General features: G+C 25.1%; 3 protein-coding genes across 4 annotated transcripts in view; 2 read left to right on the top strand and 1 right to left on the bottom strand.

Annotated features, from left to right (window-relative positions):
- LOC111638862 (metalloproteinase inhibitor 3-like) overlaps nt 1-12,868 on the bottom strand; it is a 24,923-nt gene extending 12,055 nt beyond the window's left edge. Inside the window, exon 1 of the mRNA XM_023384630.1 lies at nt 12,789-12,868. The gene's annotated coding sequence lies outside the window, so the exon portion shown is untranslated. The remainder of the gene's footprint in view (nt 1-12,788) is intronic.
- LOC111638863 (waprin-Enh1-like) lies at nt 10,725-15,584 on the top strand. Of its 2 annotated transcripts, none has more exons than XM_023384632.1 (3): nt 10,725-10,986; nt 11,453-11,692; nt 15,280-15,584. In XM_023384632.1, exons 1-2 carry the CDS (start codon nt 10,785-10,787, stop codon nt 11,653-11,655), a joined length of 405 nt encoding a protein of 134 aa, XP_023240400.1. In that variant the 5' UTR covers nt 10,725-10,784; the 3' UTR covers nt 11,656-11,692; nt 15,280-15,584. The 2 variants fall into 2 exon arrangements, with proteins under 2 accessions (XP_023240400.1, XP_023240402.1); XM_023384634.1 differs by lacking the exon at nt 15,280-15,584 and adding an exon at nt 12,480-12,516.
- Nucleotides 11,689-12,510, top strand: LOC111638860 (WAP four-disulfide core domain protein 2-like; the record flags this gene model as incomplete). The annotated part of the gene is made up of 2 exons (XM_023384622.1): nt 11,689-11,776; nt 12,240-12,510. Coding segments are annotated over 2 exons (291 nt in total), but the record flags the coding sequence as incomplete, so codon positions are not given.
- Nucleotides 15,585-15,919: the final 335 nt, after the last annotated feature.

The following is a 15,919-nucleotide window of genomic DNA, read 5'->3' as shown; positions in this document are numbered from 1 at the left end:
TATCATTATTAATAATTCATATAATAATTTATTATTGTATATTAAATATAAATGATTAATTTATACACGAAAGCTAACGTATAATTTTTATAAATTACAATTATATACAACAGTTCTTTACTTATCCAATATTTTGCACGCATTATTATTATTATTATTATTTCTTTTCCTTTAATTTCCTGTCGGATACCAATTAAGAAATTCCAAATACATAAATTATAATTGAACATAACCGATTATGGTATAAAACGAAATTGAAACGATTTTTCTACAAAAGGCCTATGTTTCCAGTGAAAGAATGTTTACAATTTACAAACAAGTATGCTTAATATCAAGTTAAATTTATGGATAAAAATAAACACGGGGCATTGTTTATTGACGTATTTTATTCGACCTCATTGTTATAAACATAGTTAGCGATATTTTGTTACTAATTTTTTCGTTAAAGCAGAATATTTGAGGATAGGAGAAAGAATTTTTTTTTTATTTTGCAGGAATGCCTCGCCTTTACTCGTTTCGACTTTTACAGATTCGAAAAGAGTGGAAAGAAAAACAAGAAAAAATGTTGACTGCTTGACTTGTGACCCTGAAGCAATCAGTCTGGGGTTTGTGTGTGTAATCTGTGACGTCAGGCGTCCACCCACTCTCATTATCACTCCCCCTAAAGATTCTCAGAAGAGCGCCACCTACCTGCCATAACAATATTTATTTTTCGTCAACGTGACGTCAGATACAATTTAATTTTGGGCGGACACATTTTCAGACCTCGGAAAAAAATGGGGAAAATATTTTGGGTACTTTTTCAACCTAACCTAAATATATATAAAATTTATACTTATATACCTATATTGCATATAGACTTTTTTTCGGCGGTGGTATATAGTGTTTAAGATAGTGTTTACATTCGTACAGAACACTGCAGTTTAAATATATATGTGTGTGTGTGTGTGTTAATTTAACAAAGACAAAATTAGTACTTTGCAAAGTTAAATCAATGTCGACCTTGATCCGTTGAACCTCATTTATTACAACGAGACATTGTGGATAAAAGTAATCAATACACAGACTCGACCTTGAAGTTTAACATAATTCAGCATATGTACAATAAAATCTGGTGTAATTTTATTCCATTAAGACAAATAATTTTACGGAAGATACATATTTATTTATAGTAACTTACATTTAAATGATGTAAGAGGCGTTACTAATTCAATTTAATAAAATCGTTGTTTAATATAACTTAATAATTGATGAAGTAAATGTTAAAAATCATAAATCATACGGGTATGAACTTAGAAATTAAACACATCATCACAAAATATTTCATCGACCTTTTTTTTTTATCAAAGTTATGCGCATTTTTTCAATAATTATATGCAGGAATGTTAATTGCTTGTTTAACGAAATTATANATATATTAACAGATAAATATTCATTTTTTAAAAATATATATATTTAATGTTAAATTTTTAATTATTATGATTAATAACTCCTCTTGGGAATGCACATAAATCAATATTATCCAAAACTCTGCAATACTTTTCGCTCGAGAATGCGAACACGTACCAAGAATCATAGATACGAAACTATTATTTCGAGAAAGAAAGAAAGGGACTGGCTTAAATGCCGTCGAAACAACAAACCTGTCGGAAAGGTATCGGATAAATTAAATTTAATACTGTATAACAAATAAAATATAATATTCATTCATTTGAAAGTTGTCATATGTGATGTGAAGCATTACTTCTAGTTGCAACATACTTACTCTAAATTACAAAATGCATAGGATAGAATGGTGCCACAGTTCACATTTCTTTAGAATTTGAAATGTTTACTTAACCTTAGATTAATTCTAAAAAAAAAAACCGAAAACTTTTGAGCATTTCATTTACGATATCAAAATATTTACAATTATTTCGTTTCAATGAGATTTACTGTCATAAATTTCATACATTACTCTAATTTCTGATTTATTGATTATGTTTATACATACAATTCTATGTAACATGAAACTTGAGATATTTATATAAATTAATATTTATTCATAAATCAAACTTTTTAAATGTAAGAAATAATATTTATGGCAGAAATACTTTCTTTTTTTTTGTGTAGTATATTATATATAAATCCTCAAAAATTTCAAGCAAATTAAACAAATTATCAAATGCAATTGTATAAAATGAGCAATTAATATTATTTATTTAAGATAAATAGTACAAATATCATTATTTTATCATATTTTAGATGAATATAAATATACTTAAAGATTAGTTATGATCATCAAATATTTTTATACAAATATTGACAAAAAAAAATTTATTTACATTGCAATTAATTTAATGGTAAAAACAATTAATATTAAAACAATTAAAATTTATAAATTATCCTTTATTTTAAATTTATTAGCATTAAAAAAAGAATTACTGCAAACTTAGTAAAAAGTAAAATAGGGTGTTGTTTCTTAGCCCCATTGTTTTCTCAAGGATAATGAGGCACTAAAACAGGTTTAGACTTACTAAAATCTGGATTGTAATTTATTGGCACTTTGTGTATATGTTTTTAAAATCTTAAATATATTATCCGTTACAAAAATTTATAAATATAATAATTAACAATTTAAATAAGCAATTTATTTACTTATTATCTATTATAATTAGAACAGTTTAAATTCAATTTAAATTTATTTAAAAATTTATTACACATTTTTATTAATTAATTTATTTCTGTTTATTAAATTTATTTACTTATTTTGCATTTCAGAATAAATTAATTATTAAATTTTGGAAGGAATGGAGTTGTTAATTTAATGCAAGCAGATTTCACTTTTAATTCTTTTTTTTTTTTAGTAATTTTATATAATTAAATATTTTAAATATACTTTAGTAAGAAAATTAACTGATTTATTGTATAAAATATCCTATAACTTTATAAAAATTATAGTTCACATACTACAATAGATACTATATACAGTATTGTGCTGTACTAAACTACTTTATTCTGTACTATGCTATACTCTAACATAACCTGTTCTATAATTTTCATATTTGTATACTATAGCATACCATGTACAATAATTTTAAGATTTGTATAATTTTAATTAATAACTTTAAAAAAAAAAGAAAAACTTATATAATTTATCAAAGGGAAGTGATTAGACCACTTCCTCTGATACGAAAAAATGAAATAGACTTACTTCCTTTATTCCCACACCTCCGCTACTTATTTTTTCACGTTTTTCAATTTTTTCCAATAATTTATTGCAGTTTTTTTGAATCAGCTTTCCACTATTTTCTCCCCTCTTCTTAGAATAGTTTAGAAAAATTGCGCTCGATCTTGAAAGAATTCTATCGTTGGATAATATTTTTGACAGCATAATTAAAAACCTTGGCGGAAATTAAATTCAATATAAACAATTCATGTACTTTGTCATTTAGAAAAAAGTATCTGTTATTTAGCATCTTTTAGAGCCACGGGATTGTCCTTGTTATATATAATTCATGCTGCTGCTGCTTAGAGTATTGTCCCTTGAGAGTTTCAACCCACGCATTGCAAGTAGATCACTTTTTAAATTCTCTTTTCATTACTTCATATTTTATTCAGGATAAAAAAAACTATATAATTTAATTAATTAGGGTCAAATATCCTAAAAGGACAGACAGACAATCTCACAATTTTTCAAAATGAAATATTTTTATTATTATGTTTCTTTTTATCTTTCTCGGATCCTTTATTTTACATAATTGAATACTGAATTCCTTCATCCTATTTTAAATTGTATAATTTAAAACAATTTAAAATTGCAATTTAAACATAATAGAATTCCTCGACTTTTATTCATAAACGTAAAAATTTTATAGAATTATTTAAAGTTATCAAATGCTGAAAAGTTATATAGGATATTAATGAACCTATTTTCGAAATGATAAGAAATCTTTTCAGAATTAAAACATTGATTTCCTGTTGATACAACCCTTACTGACCCTGAGAAAGAGAACGCTACTACGAAATTCACTTCAAAAGATTTACTACATCAGTAGTTGACCTTCTTGTTCATATAATGTCAAAGATACCTTAAAGTTCCACTCACTGATATAAAAAATAATATCATAAAAAATATATATAATACCACGAACTGTAAAAGAAAATAAATGACCAAAAAAAATAATTTAAAAAAAAGCAAGCCAGTATCTGTGCCATGTTCATTCAAAACTGACAATTTAAGTTTCTTATAAGTCAATGTAAAATAAATACAGTATAAAATTTTAGATAACGTTTAATACATTATANGAAAAAAGCAAAGAAGAAAGCAAATCTCAGGAAGCGCAGTTGCCGCTACTAGTTTCTTCCTGTGGTGCTTTCGGTCTTATTCCACTGTATAGGGCTTAATTGTAGCATGCCGTATAGCTGGTATCGAGAGATTTTATTCAGACAATCACCATAAGTTAGAAGTAAATAAATTTAAAGATTAAAAAGAATAAGTTTGGACGTTTTTAAAATAAATATTTGAATATTATAAGTAAAAATTTAAAATGGAAATATCTTTCCATTTCATACTCAAACAAATTCGCATTTTAAAAAAATGGTTTACTTTTACTATATTTTTATATTTTAAATGAAATTTATCAGCCTGTATAATATTAAATTTGATCAAAACTGTTTTTCTAGTGTGAAATTGTTTATAAATTTGGTTTTAAATCGTTAAGTTCCTATCGATGATAATAAAAATATTCCGAATAATCAAGCCTCCTCTTTTAAAATATCAGTATATTATTTCCACTTCCAACAATATTTACGATGCAAAGTCATATATTTTTATAGAAAATTGTAAATAGATTTTTTAAATAACTTTCCAGATCTTTCTTAATATCGATATTAGATCATGGGCGGATCTAAGTTTTTCGGGGCCTAGGGCTTATTGAAGTCCAATGGGGTCTCATTTTTTGTAAGATTAAGAATATTTAAATTGGGGTTTAAAATTCATTTTTGCATGTAGTCTCTTAGCAGGATTGGATATCCTCCAATGCTTTTAATAATAATTGAATTCTTCCATGAAAACACGAAGGGATTTATTCAGCATGACGGCAACATATCAGAAATGCAGTCGCATCTGCAGAGCCCGGATTGGATTCTTTAGCCATGAACGGAAATGCCTCAGAACTCGACCCAGGGATGCCCCTTACACTAAATAATTTTACCTTTTCTGTAGCTTTTTCTTTTTCTTTTTTCTCCTTGCAAAGAGGGGCATTGTCAGTGCCTTATAAGGTAGGCTGGCCATTATTATTAGTCTCCTTATAGCATTCGAATTCGATACAGTGGATTGCAACTTTGTGACAATTACGTTACATTGATTACAATAAAACAAATTATACTATAAATTATCATTATTAATATTATATTATTAACTATTTTTTACTATACGATACGTGGTCATTGTTATTTAAAAAGTATTCAAAATTTATGATGATAATCCAATTTTTGTGGGACCTTGACATTTGGGGCCCAGGGCTTAAGCTCTATTAGTTCCTATGTAGATCCTCCCCTGTTATTATATATCTAAAGTTCTAATCACAGTGTTATTTAGATTATTAAATAAAAGTTTAGTATCAAATAAAAATTTAAAAAAAAAAATATGTATTATATTTTTATAAGATTTAAATAAAATTTAACTATATTTATTTATAAAATATTTTTCAATTTGTTTATTAAAAAAATATTTTTTTAACCTAATTTCTGAAAAATTTACCATATTAAGAAATAGAAAAATATAAATTAAAATTTACAAATTTATTGGTTCATTTGCAATTTAGAATAAATAAGTTTAATTTTTTTTTTCAATATTAAATATTGAAAATCTAGATATAATATATAATTTTAAGAATTAAAATTTTTGCAAAATAGGTCAAGGTGACTCTTGGCATGCATACAATAAATTATTATAAAGTTCAAAATTATACACTTTATACATTATCTTATTTAATTGATGTAACCTGAAGTCATTCGTGAGATTATCTGACATTTTAAATAACTCAATTTATAAAAATTAATGATGATTCTTCATCATATATCAGAGAAAAAATTAATTTTTCATTATGACAATAAATAAATACTATTGTGGAATTATGTATTATAATATAAAAACATTTAAAAAAGCGTGAATAAATTTAAAATATAACAGGAATTATTTACCTGGAAGTCTATCGACAGTTGATATCCTTGAAATCCTATCCTATAAAATCATATTAAGAGGCTATGACGCCAAAAGCCAAATTAATAAAATGTCAAGGATGTGCATAATAACTTTTGTTTGCTTATTGTTATTCTTATATACATAATAGGAATGATAGCATTTGTTATCTCAACTGAATATAAGAACATATGAGACATTCAATTTATGTTAGAAATTATTTAGATAAGTGTCATAGAACTACCATTTAAGCATTTTGAGAATCTAAAGAAAAAAATTATGTCATTGAAACACATTCACATGAATGCATTTGAAAGAATGTAATGCACTAAGTATTTATTAAATTAGATTCTTTGAATGTACTTAAATAAATGAATTACAGCTTACTGCAAAAAAAAAATTAATTTTAAAATTTTGAAAACATAAATAATTTATTTATTAGAAAAAAAATTAATAATAATAAAATCTATAAGCTCACAACAAATTTAATTTTAAGTATTTTTTATTGTTAAATTATCATCATTAAATAATAATAATAATAATAATTTAAAAGTAATTCAGTAGTTCATATACTAATTAAGGTTAATATATATAATATATTAAATCTAATATAATGATAATTAATCAGACGTTCAATAAGTAAATCATTTTAAATTATTATATACTTTGTATTACAATAGATATTTGATGTATTATAAAGTTATATTTAATATAGATTAATATTTTTATGTATTTGATAATGGAAAACAAATTTAAAATAAGTAAATATTGTTTTTATTATTAAAATATAAATTAAAAAATATATTTTGGCAATGAAATAATAATTTTTCTTAAATTTTTATAAATCTTTTAAATATACTCTGATATATTTTATGTCTTAAGAAAGCTAACAGCAATCTAATGACTTCTATTACTTAATGTATGATACTTAATTGCCCTTTGTTTAATGTAGAAATTTATAATTACATGTGAATTTTTCCTATATTATATAAACAGTTATACATTTTTTATTTTGGATGAGAGTTTAATGACTAATACAGCTTCTTGTTACTATTTATGCAATAAATTAATAAATTATTTAATTATAATTATTAATCTTATACTTTGTAATGTATTTAAGAAAAAAAAATGTGATATTTATAAAATAATGAGGAACTTTCTCTCATACTGAACTTAATGAACTGAAAATGAGTAACTTCTAAAGTTAATTTTTTCCTCTTGGATTTTAATCTAACTCAAACAAATTTCATGATAAATAAATGAATATATTTATCCTAAAATATATAAATATTATTCTATTTATACTTACAAGAATATATATTTAAAAATTTGTTTTTAATCTTGTAAAGTATTTTAATTGTTAAGTTGTTTTTAATCTTGTAAAGTATTTTAAAAAAAAATATAAATGTCAAATCATTTTAACTAGAAATGATTGATGTTAAATTTCTCGTTTTCACTTTTATTCATGTTTTTAATATTATATTTATGAATAAAGTGAATAAAATTTTTAAGAAGTAGAACAGTTTTTGCATATGTTATTATAATTCTGTCTTATTAAATTATTAAAATTTTCTAGAATAAGTAACAAGATATATCAAGGAATTAAATGATTTTCAGTCTACAGTTTCGCAATTTGCATTTAAATCCACGTATAACATATTTAGATTCATAACGGTTTCAAAGAGTTTGATAAATAATAAAGTTGTTTTTATACTTGTAAAATTTATTTGAATAAGTTATATTAAAAAAAAATTCATTATTCTCTTCTTATTATTTAACGCTAGTATAAACATTATTGAATTACATTCTTGGAACTTGAAATGCAATATTTTTACAGGAAAAATTGAATGTATTACAAACGTTTTGAATCAAAATAAGTTAAGAAAATAAGCTTTGTATACGTATTTTACAATATTTCCTGATTGTGGAACGTCACTTTCTGTTTTAAAAAGTTTAATAATTTCATAATTTGTAAGTAGAACAACTTTTTCAAAGGAAAGAAAAAATTATTACAGGAAAATTTCAAATATTTTTCCTTTAGGTTAAAATAAATTAAGACATCGTTATGACTTATTAATGATTTTCAAATTTACTATATTTATCTTCCTATAATACACTAGAAGCTTAACTTTAACACGAAATGAAAGCATCTTGCAAAGTTCAAGAAGTATACATTTCATCAAAAATAGAATTCTAGTATAGTTAATTATTAATTATAAAACTAACTAGTGCATAATATTGATAGTATAAACTGCATTATTTTACATATAAACGATTATATTATCGGCATAGAATACGTACCTTTTAAAAGTTTTAACTTGACTTAACCATGATAACATTCATGGTGGGAATTAAGAAATATTCTGTTCTAGTAACCCATTTTTGACCACGATCGGCCATATTATACAATAAGACCAAGGCTCCTTTGTGGAAGAGTCTGACCTAATAATCTGCTTATTTTAATAATTTAATTTTGATTTTAATATAAACTATTCCACATTCTAATCAATAATTTCGTATTATATTCAAGAAACTTAAGTGACAATGCCCGGCATGCTCGAATATAATAAATGCATTTAAAGTAAAGATTATTTTATGTAGTTATATACCGAATTCACTTTTTCAAGGTTAAGTTTAAACTTACTTCAAGGATATTTAAGAATTATTAGCAAACTCTTTGATAAGATGAATGCGTGGTCCCGAATGACCCTGAACATTTAGTGAAGAACTTTTCTTGGAAAGTCGATGCATAATTAATAGTATAATTTTCAAATTTTACTAAGTCGAAGAAATGTTTTTTCATGTTTAATTTCTAAAATGTTTATTATTTTAATTAATTTTTCAATTTTGCTTTTTAAACTCACTATAGCTTATGCATTAAATTTCTTGCTTATGAAAACCAAGTTGTTAAACAATTTCAAATTTATTAATTTTCCTTAACAAAGAGGCATTATAAGATAATATACCGTACATTAAAAATTAATTTTCATTTCAGATATAGTTTATTTGATAGAATTTAAAATATGATTGTTCCATAGTAATTTCAAGAGTAATTTTTTTTAACTTAGTTCTAAAAAAAATGCCACTTAATTGTCTAATTTAACAGTCTGTCATCATCTTTAGTAATTGCTTTATGCGTCCATTCAACTTATAAAATTGTTATTAAATATTATCAATTAACAATCATTAAGCTTGTATCTTTATTTATTTAAAAGTATACAAATCTCTCTTTAAATATTTATATAGCTTTTGATATCAGTTGCAATATAAATAATGAAAATAAAATTAAAATTAAATCAAGAAACTTATACATTTTTGTAAATAAACATAAATAATATACATATCCTTTAACTTATGAATTGAAGAAAGCTAATTTTTATAATAAATATTTTAGATAATTAATTCTTTAGTAATGTTTAAAAGATAAACAACATCCATCTTACTGCGATACTCTTCATTTCTTGGCAACTGGGTGTAAGAACATCATCTAAGATAATAAAGAATGGGGTCGAGACCGAACTTCCCTGAAAAATCGAAGAACAAGAGATCGAATCCGGATTCCTGGGCAAAAAATGTCTAAGTCACTTGGTTCAACCACGAGTAACCTTGTCTAGTCGGAATAATTACAAATTACAGGGTAAGAAAATAAAACCCTTCACTACCGACGATACATTATAATTAGAACCATATTATACTATACACATCATATGATTTATAAAATTGTTTTTATTTATTAAAAACCCGCTTTTATCATTATATACAAATGCACGTTCGTTTGTATCTATTAATTCGAAGTTCATGCAATGCTACATTGTATTTCAGTTTTTTTTTTTCCTTTTTCCATCTAATTAACAAGTTAATTTGATGATAAACAATTTTTATAATTTTCTGAAATTTTATTAAAATTCTTGAAGTATAAATTCATTTCGTCTTTCATTTTAATCAAAGAATTTTAACAAGAATTCTTCTGATTGACAAATAAATTCTTGAGGATTCTGCTTAATTGCACATCATTATTTATAATTAATAAAGATTTATATTTAAACTTATGTACTGCACTTATTAAAATAATAATAATAATAATTCAGACTCATTTTAAAATCGAAGGTAATTCATCAGAAATGTCATCAACATCTCGGAAAAAAAAAAGCTAATTATTTAGACATCGCTCATTTGCACAACAGGAAAAAATCTTTAAATGCATAATCGTCCCAAACCGCTTTGTACGAACTATTTGCTATTTAAAAATGAACTCTTGGGTTATCAATCTCATAAACGACACTTCCTCGAGTAATCATTTGGTATTTTTTTTTTAAATATTTCAAAATTTCAAAATTAAAAAAATGAATAATTATCTAATTAAATACAAAACAGAGAGAAAAGATTTCGGGTTATTGTTCTCAATATTAAAAGTGCAACTGAATTAGTTCTACTTAAATTTTATTTTTTTTTTATCTTGACTGTAAATATCAACGCCGCTAGGTACAATAACAATATACACAATATGTAGGACAACAGTTATACTATAGCCACAAGGTTGTTCTCCATAAAACTGGATCTGTGGTATTTGGCTATCGAAACGGGAAGTGCAAGCGAAAGTATGCATATTGTAGCAATTTTGATTTTCCCTCTTTTCTTAGGGGAATTCTCAGAAGGGATTACTCGACCATTCCCTTTTGGTCCGAGACGCAGAATTTTACCAGGGCAAAGAGCTTCTGGGTGCGTAGATTGTGCCAATGAATTAAAACAGTGCGTTGAAAAATGTCTTCAGCAACACGACTGCTCCGAAATAGATATTAAAGGTAAGCCAAAAAAAATCCGCTTTGCAAATTTCTATATTATATAATAGGAAATTTTTCATAATATGGATGTTTCTAAATTATATTTTTAAAAATTTTCATTGAAATTTTTATCAGTGGTTTCTATGGATGTAAACAAATATATCATTTTAGTTACAGTTGAAACATATCAGAACCTGTTAGCAAAAAAAAAAAAAAATAAATCAAAAAATAGAATCACTTGACAAGAATATAAAAATATTCTTATAATATTCTTATCGTGTTATCTTGTTGACAATTTCTTCAAAAAAATTTCACATGAATTCCGTTATACTTTGATGGTGTTTCGATAGACATAGAATTGCTACTTTGCTCTATAAAGATTACTTTTAAAATGAATTTTAACGAGCTAATTTATAAATTTTAATGGTTTATTTCACGCATAAGCATATAATTTACAACAATTAGTTTATAAATATGTTTTTTATAGAGGGCTTTTGTCCAGTCGGTTCACCTCGTCCTGCTAAATGCGCAATCAGTTCTGTCCTTTCAGTTTGTGAAAGTGACTCAGATTGTCCTGGAACAAAAAAATGCTGCGAAAGTGGATGCTCGAAAGTATGTTCAAATGCTTTACCAGTGCCACCAGCACAAGAGTCCAGAAGATCATCGAAACGAATTTTGAGTAAACCATAAAAAATTTTTATACGAAATCTACATTATATATACTCAGGTTTATNGGATTGTGCCAATGAATTAAAACAGTGCGTTGAAAAATGTCTTCAGCAACACGACTGCTCCGAAATAGATATTAAAGGTAAGCCAAAAAAAATCCGCTTTGCAAATTTCTATATTATATAATAGGAAATTTTTCATAATATGGATGTTTCTAAATTATATTTTTAAAAATTTTCATTGAAATTTTTATCAGTGGTTTCTATGGATGTAAACAAATATATCATTTTAGTTACAGTTGAAACATATCAGAACCTGTTAGCAAAAAAAAAAAATAAATCAAAAAATAGAATCACTTGACAAGAATATAAAAATATTCTTATAATATTCTTATCGTGTTATCTTGTTGACAATTTCTTCAAAAAAATTTCACATGAATTCCGTTATACTTTGATGGTGTTTCGATAGACATAGAATTGCTACTTTGCTCTATAAAGATTACTTTTAAAATGAATTTTAACGAGCTAATTTATAAATTTTAATGGTTTATTTCACGCATAAGCATATAATTTACAACAATTAGTTTATAAATATGTTTTTTATAGAGGGCTTTTGTCCAGTCGGTTCACCTCGTCCTGCTAAATGCGCAATCAGTTCTGTCCTTTCAGTTTGTGAAAGTGACTCAGATTGTCCTGGAACAAAAAAATGCTGCGAAAGTGGATGCTCGAAAGTATGTTCAAATGCTTTACCAGTGCCACCAGCACAAGAGTCCAGAAGATCATCGAAACGAATTTTGAGTAAACCATAAAAAATTTTTATACGAAATCTACATTATATATACTCAGGTTTATATATACATATATTTTAATATTTTAAATACAAACTAATTAATATTATTTATCAAATAATCATATTTTTATACAGTTAATAAAATATAATACTTTATATAGATCTAATACGTTATTTGTTTTAATCAAATATTTTATGTATATTTTTATTATTAAAATATATAACTGTTATAGAATTGTTATGTTATAAATAAATATATTATAATCAATTTATTATTACTTTTTTTTTCTAAAATTTAATTTAAAATCTTAATTATTGACTTGTATTATTAATTAAAATTACGAAAATCAATAAAGTTATCTTACTATTCTTGGGGGTAAATGTACTGTACAGTACATCCGAATACAAAATACACTGCAATGAAATGAAATCAAAAATATTTCTTAAATTATATCGTAAAAGTAGTTATCAGACGTACGTAATGTAAAAAGATAAGATATGGAATTTCATCCTTCGGAGCCATTGTATCCATTGAAGTACTGATTACTCAGAGATTATTTAGCAATAAATCAAACCATAATTAAAATTTCAAAAGCATTTAAATCATCATTTTCATATTCTGTACACTCATTTGATTTCCATTTGTTTATCAGATTAAAACAAAGTAAATTTACTGCATTTATCCAGTTTATAATGGTTTCTTAGAATGAATTTTATCGTGGTAGCGAGTCAGGTCATCAGACGAGACGTTATTCTGATAACTTTTTCTGGTTTCCTTTGCCATTGTTCATTTAGTATTGACCATATGTACTGTACATTGTTAAATTAATAATATTCTATAAAATTATGTATTTTTATTAATTGACAGTATATAAATGGGCTTAAGAATGTGTACATACTGATAGATTTTTTTAATGTTAAATTTAAATAGCACAATCATAATTTGTTTGAACTTTTAAACTTTTTAAAATTTGGTATTAATAATTAATATATATGTAAACAATTAAGAAAATATTAATATAAACGCTTAAAACCAGTTTGAATACTGGATTTTAATATAAATACTTCGTTTTTTATAAAATATTTTATAAACAACGAAGTACTGTATTTGCATTCAAATCCAGTATTCAAACAGGTTTTAAGCGTTCATATTATACTAATATTTTCTTAATTGTTTACATATATATTTGAAAATATTTCAAACATTTTCGAAAGGACACTTTTCTCATTTTTTTTCTTTATTGCAGGAACTGAATATTTTTTCATAACCTTGATTTTTTGATTTATTTACAAAGTTGATTTTTGAACGAACCGAGTTGCATTTTCCTAAATATCTTCAGATCCGTTCATTGAAATTCAGCATAGCAACAAATAAAAATCTTCTACATTTTACAGATTAAAATATATATAGGCCTATAATATAAATAATAAATTATAAAATAAAATACTTTATATAAATATAATATACAAATTAATATAAGTGCAATGCGATACTGTAAATTACAAAAATATATAAAAATTAACTGGATATCATTAAATAAATGTGCTCCTACTAAGAAATTATACGGAAATTATATTTAAAAAAAGCAAAAAGTAATTTTTTAAAAACATTTTTCGTTCAATTATAAGAATTCTGAAGAAAAAGTAAAAATATTTTTTCAATACAATGGATTTGGTATCTCCATAGTCAATTTAGGCTTATCCATTCATTCAGGTATTCATTAATTGTGAAATATTGTAACTATTTATTACATCCTTGTAAAATAATTTTAAAAAAACTTTAATGCTAATAAATGGTAATAATGATATTAAAACAAAAAAGGTCATTTCTGGAATTCTTTCCAGTTGTGATATGTTCTGCTTTGATGACAAGATGGTCGAGTGGTAAAGGAGTTAGTCTGCTGTTTTTAGGGACCCAGGTTCTAGTCTGTTCAGCAATCTCGGTAATTTTCGTGGACGTTATGCCTCGGATATGTTGGGCCTTGCCTTTCACACTAAGAGGGCTTTTATACAGGCTTATCATGGCCCACAAGGAGACTACCAGGTCACCACCTGGTAGTCTCCTTGTGGGCCATGATAAGCCTGTATAAAAGCCCTCTTAGTGTCTGCAGAGTGGAAAGAATGAAGCCCAAAAAACTTATACTTTAAATTGAGAAATAAAAGATATGGCAGTACATTAAGCAATCAAATACTATATTTTATGAAAATATTAGCATAACGATTAAGAGTAAAAAAATTAAAATTATTTAAATTTATTCAAAATTTTCAAACATTTTAAAAATAAGCTTTTTTGTGCTTTGACTATTATTAACTTTTTACTATTATAAAAATTGAAAAAATTATTTTGTAAATTTAGAAATACGAAAGGTTAATTTAATATAACATTGTGTTTACTATTTACTTATTTATTACTTTTCATAAAATAAAACAGTCAAAATAAATCAAAAACAAATCCACTTTATTGAAATTATTAAACTAATTAAGAAAATATTATATAAGTAAAATATTATTGGAAAAATTAATAAGTATAAACTCACTTTTATTACTACTAATTCTATACTACTGTCAAATGATGTATATTATCAGTTAATAATTATTAAAATTTTTTAAAAATATATTACTTTAAATAAAATAAAAATATAAAGATCAGCATTGAAACTTATGAGAAAACACACAAGATATAAAAATAAAGCATTTTCGCCATTTTTTTCTCATTAAAACATTTCCATTAGGAATAACTGGAACGGAAACAAAGCTAGCAAAAATGGAATAGAACGAAGAACTCTTTGTACGATTATCTCATTTGCATAGAAATTACAGCGTATAAACTTTATTATATAATAATTATTTTTCCAGTTTACATCGGCCAGATGCCAGCGGTAAGATCTAATGTGATAGATGCAGAGATTCCAACCTGGATCCATCGGTTCTGTTGCCATTGGATCTGGATTCGAATTCGATGCAAATTTCCATAATTTAACATCGGCAGTATGGCTCCTCTATCTTCATCCATATTGGTAGACCCGCTGTGGAACAGGCCAGAATATAATGGCTATAAATGTAACCGACATACAGCAGACAATTTGCTGCTGCCTAGTGTCAATTAATTAGACAATGAATCTTTCAGTTTCCAAATATCATCCCTATACTGTTACACAAAGAACAGTTATGTAGATGATTATAAGCAAAAACATAAATAAAAACTTATCATTTAAATGTATTTTTCTTTTTATTGTCTTTTCCTGTCCTGTATATTTAAAATTAAGAGTTAAGAGGATCTTCAGACATGGGATTCCAGATAGTGAGAAACGGCACATCCAGATCAGATTACCCATAGAGAATTCCCAGCATCAGACTCGGACTAAAACTAACGTCTCTGAGAGTGTCTTATTGCTTTGATATTTGACCGGTCTATTTAAATGATACCATCAATCAATGTAGTGTCTACTCTACTAAATCTGCCGTTCAAGAGAATACGACATAGTGTAATAAATTT

Source organism: Centruroides sculpturatus, unplaced genomic scaffold, assembly GCF_000671375.1.
Source record: "Centruroides sculpturatus isolate CEXI.00-Female unplaced genomic scaffold, Cexi_2.0 scaffold1276, whole genome shotgun sequence".
Lineage (NCBI taxonomy): Eukaryota > Metazoa > Arthropoda > Arachnida > Scorpiones > Buthidae > Centruroides > Centruroides sculpturatus.
The sequence above is the reverse complement of the archived record's forward strand: the minus strand, read 5'-3'. Positions and strand labels throughout refer to the sequence as shown.

Bases quoted from the DNA above. Each gene is read 5' to 3' on its own strand.
- LOC111638863 (XM_023384632.1), top strand. From the start codon at position 10,785: ATGCATATTGTAGCAATTTTGATTTTCCCTCTTTTCTTAGGGGAATTC. The intron at 10,987-11,452 runs GTAAGCCAAAAA...TGTTTTTTATAG, and splicing joins CTCCGAAATAGATATTAAAG to AGGGCTTTTGTCCAGTCGGT.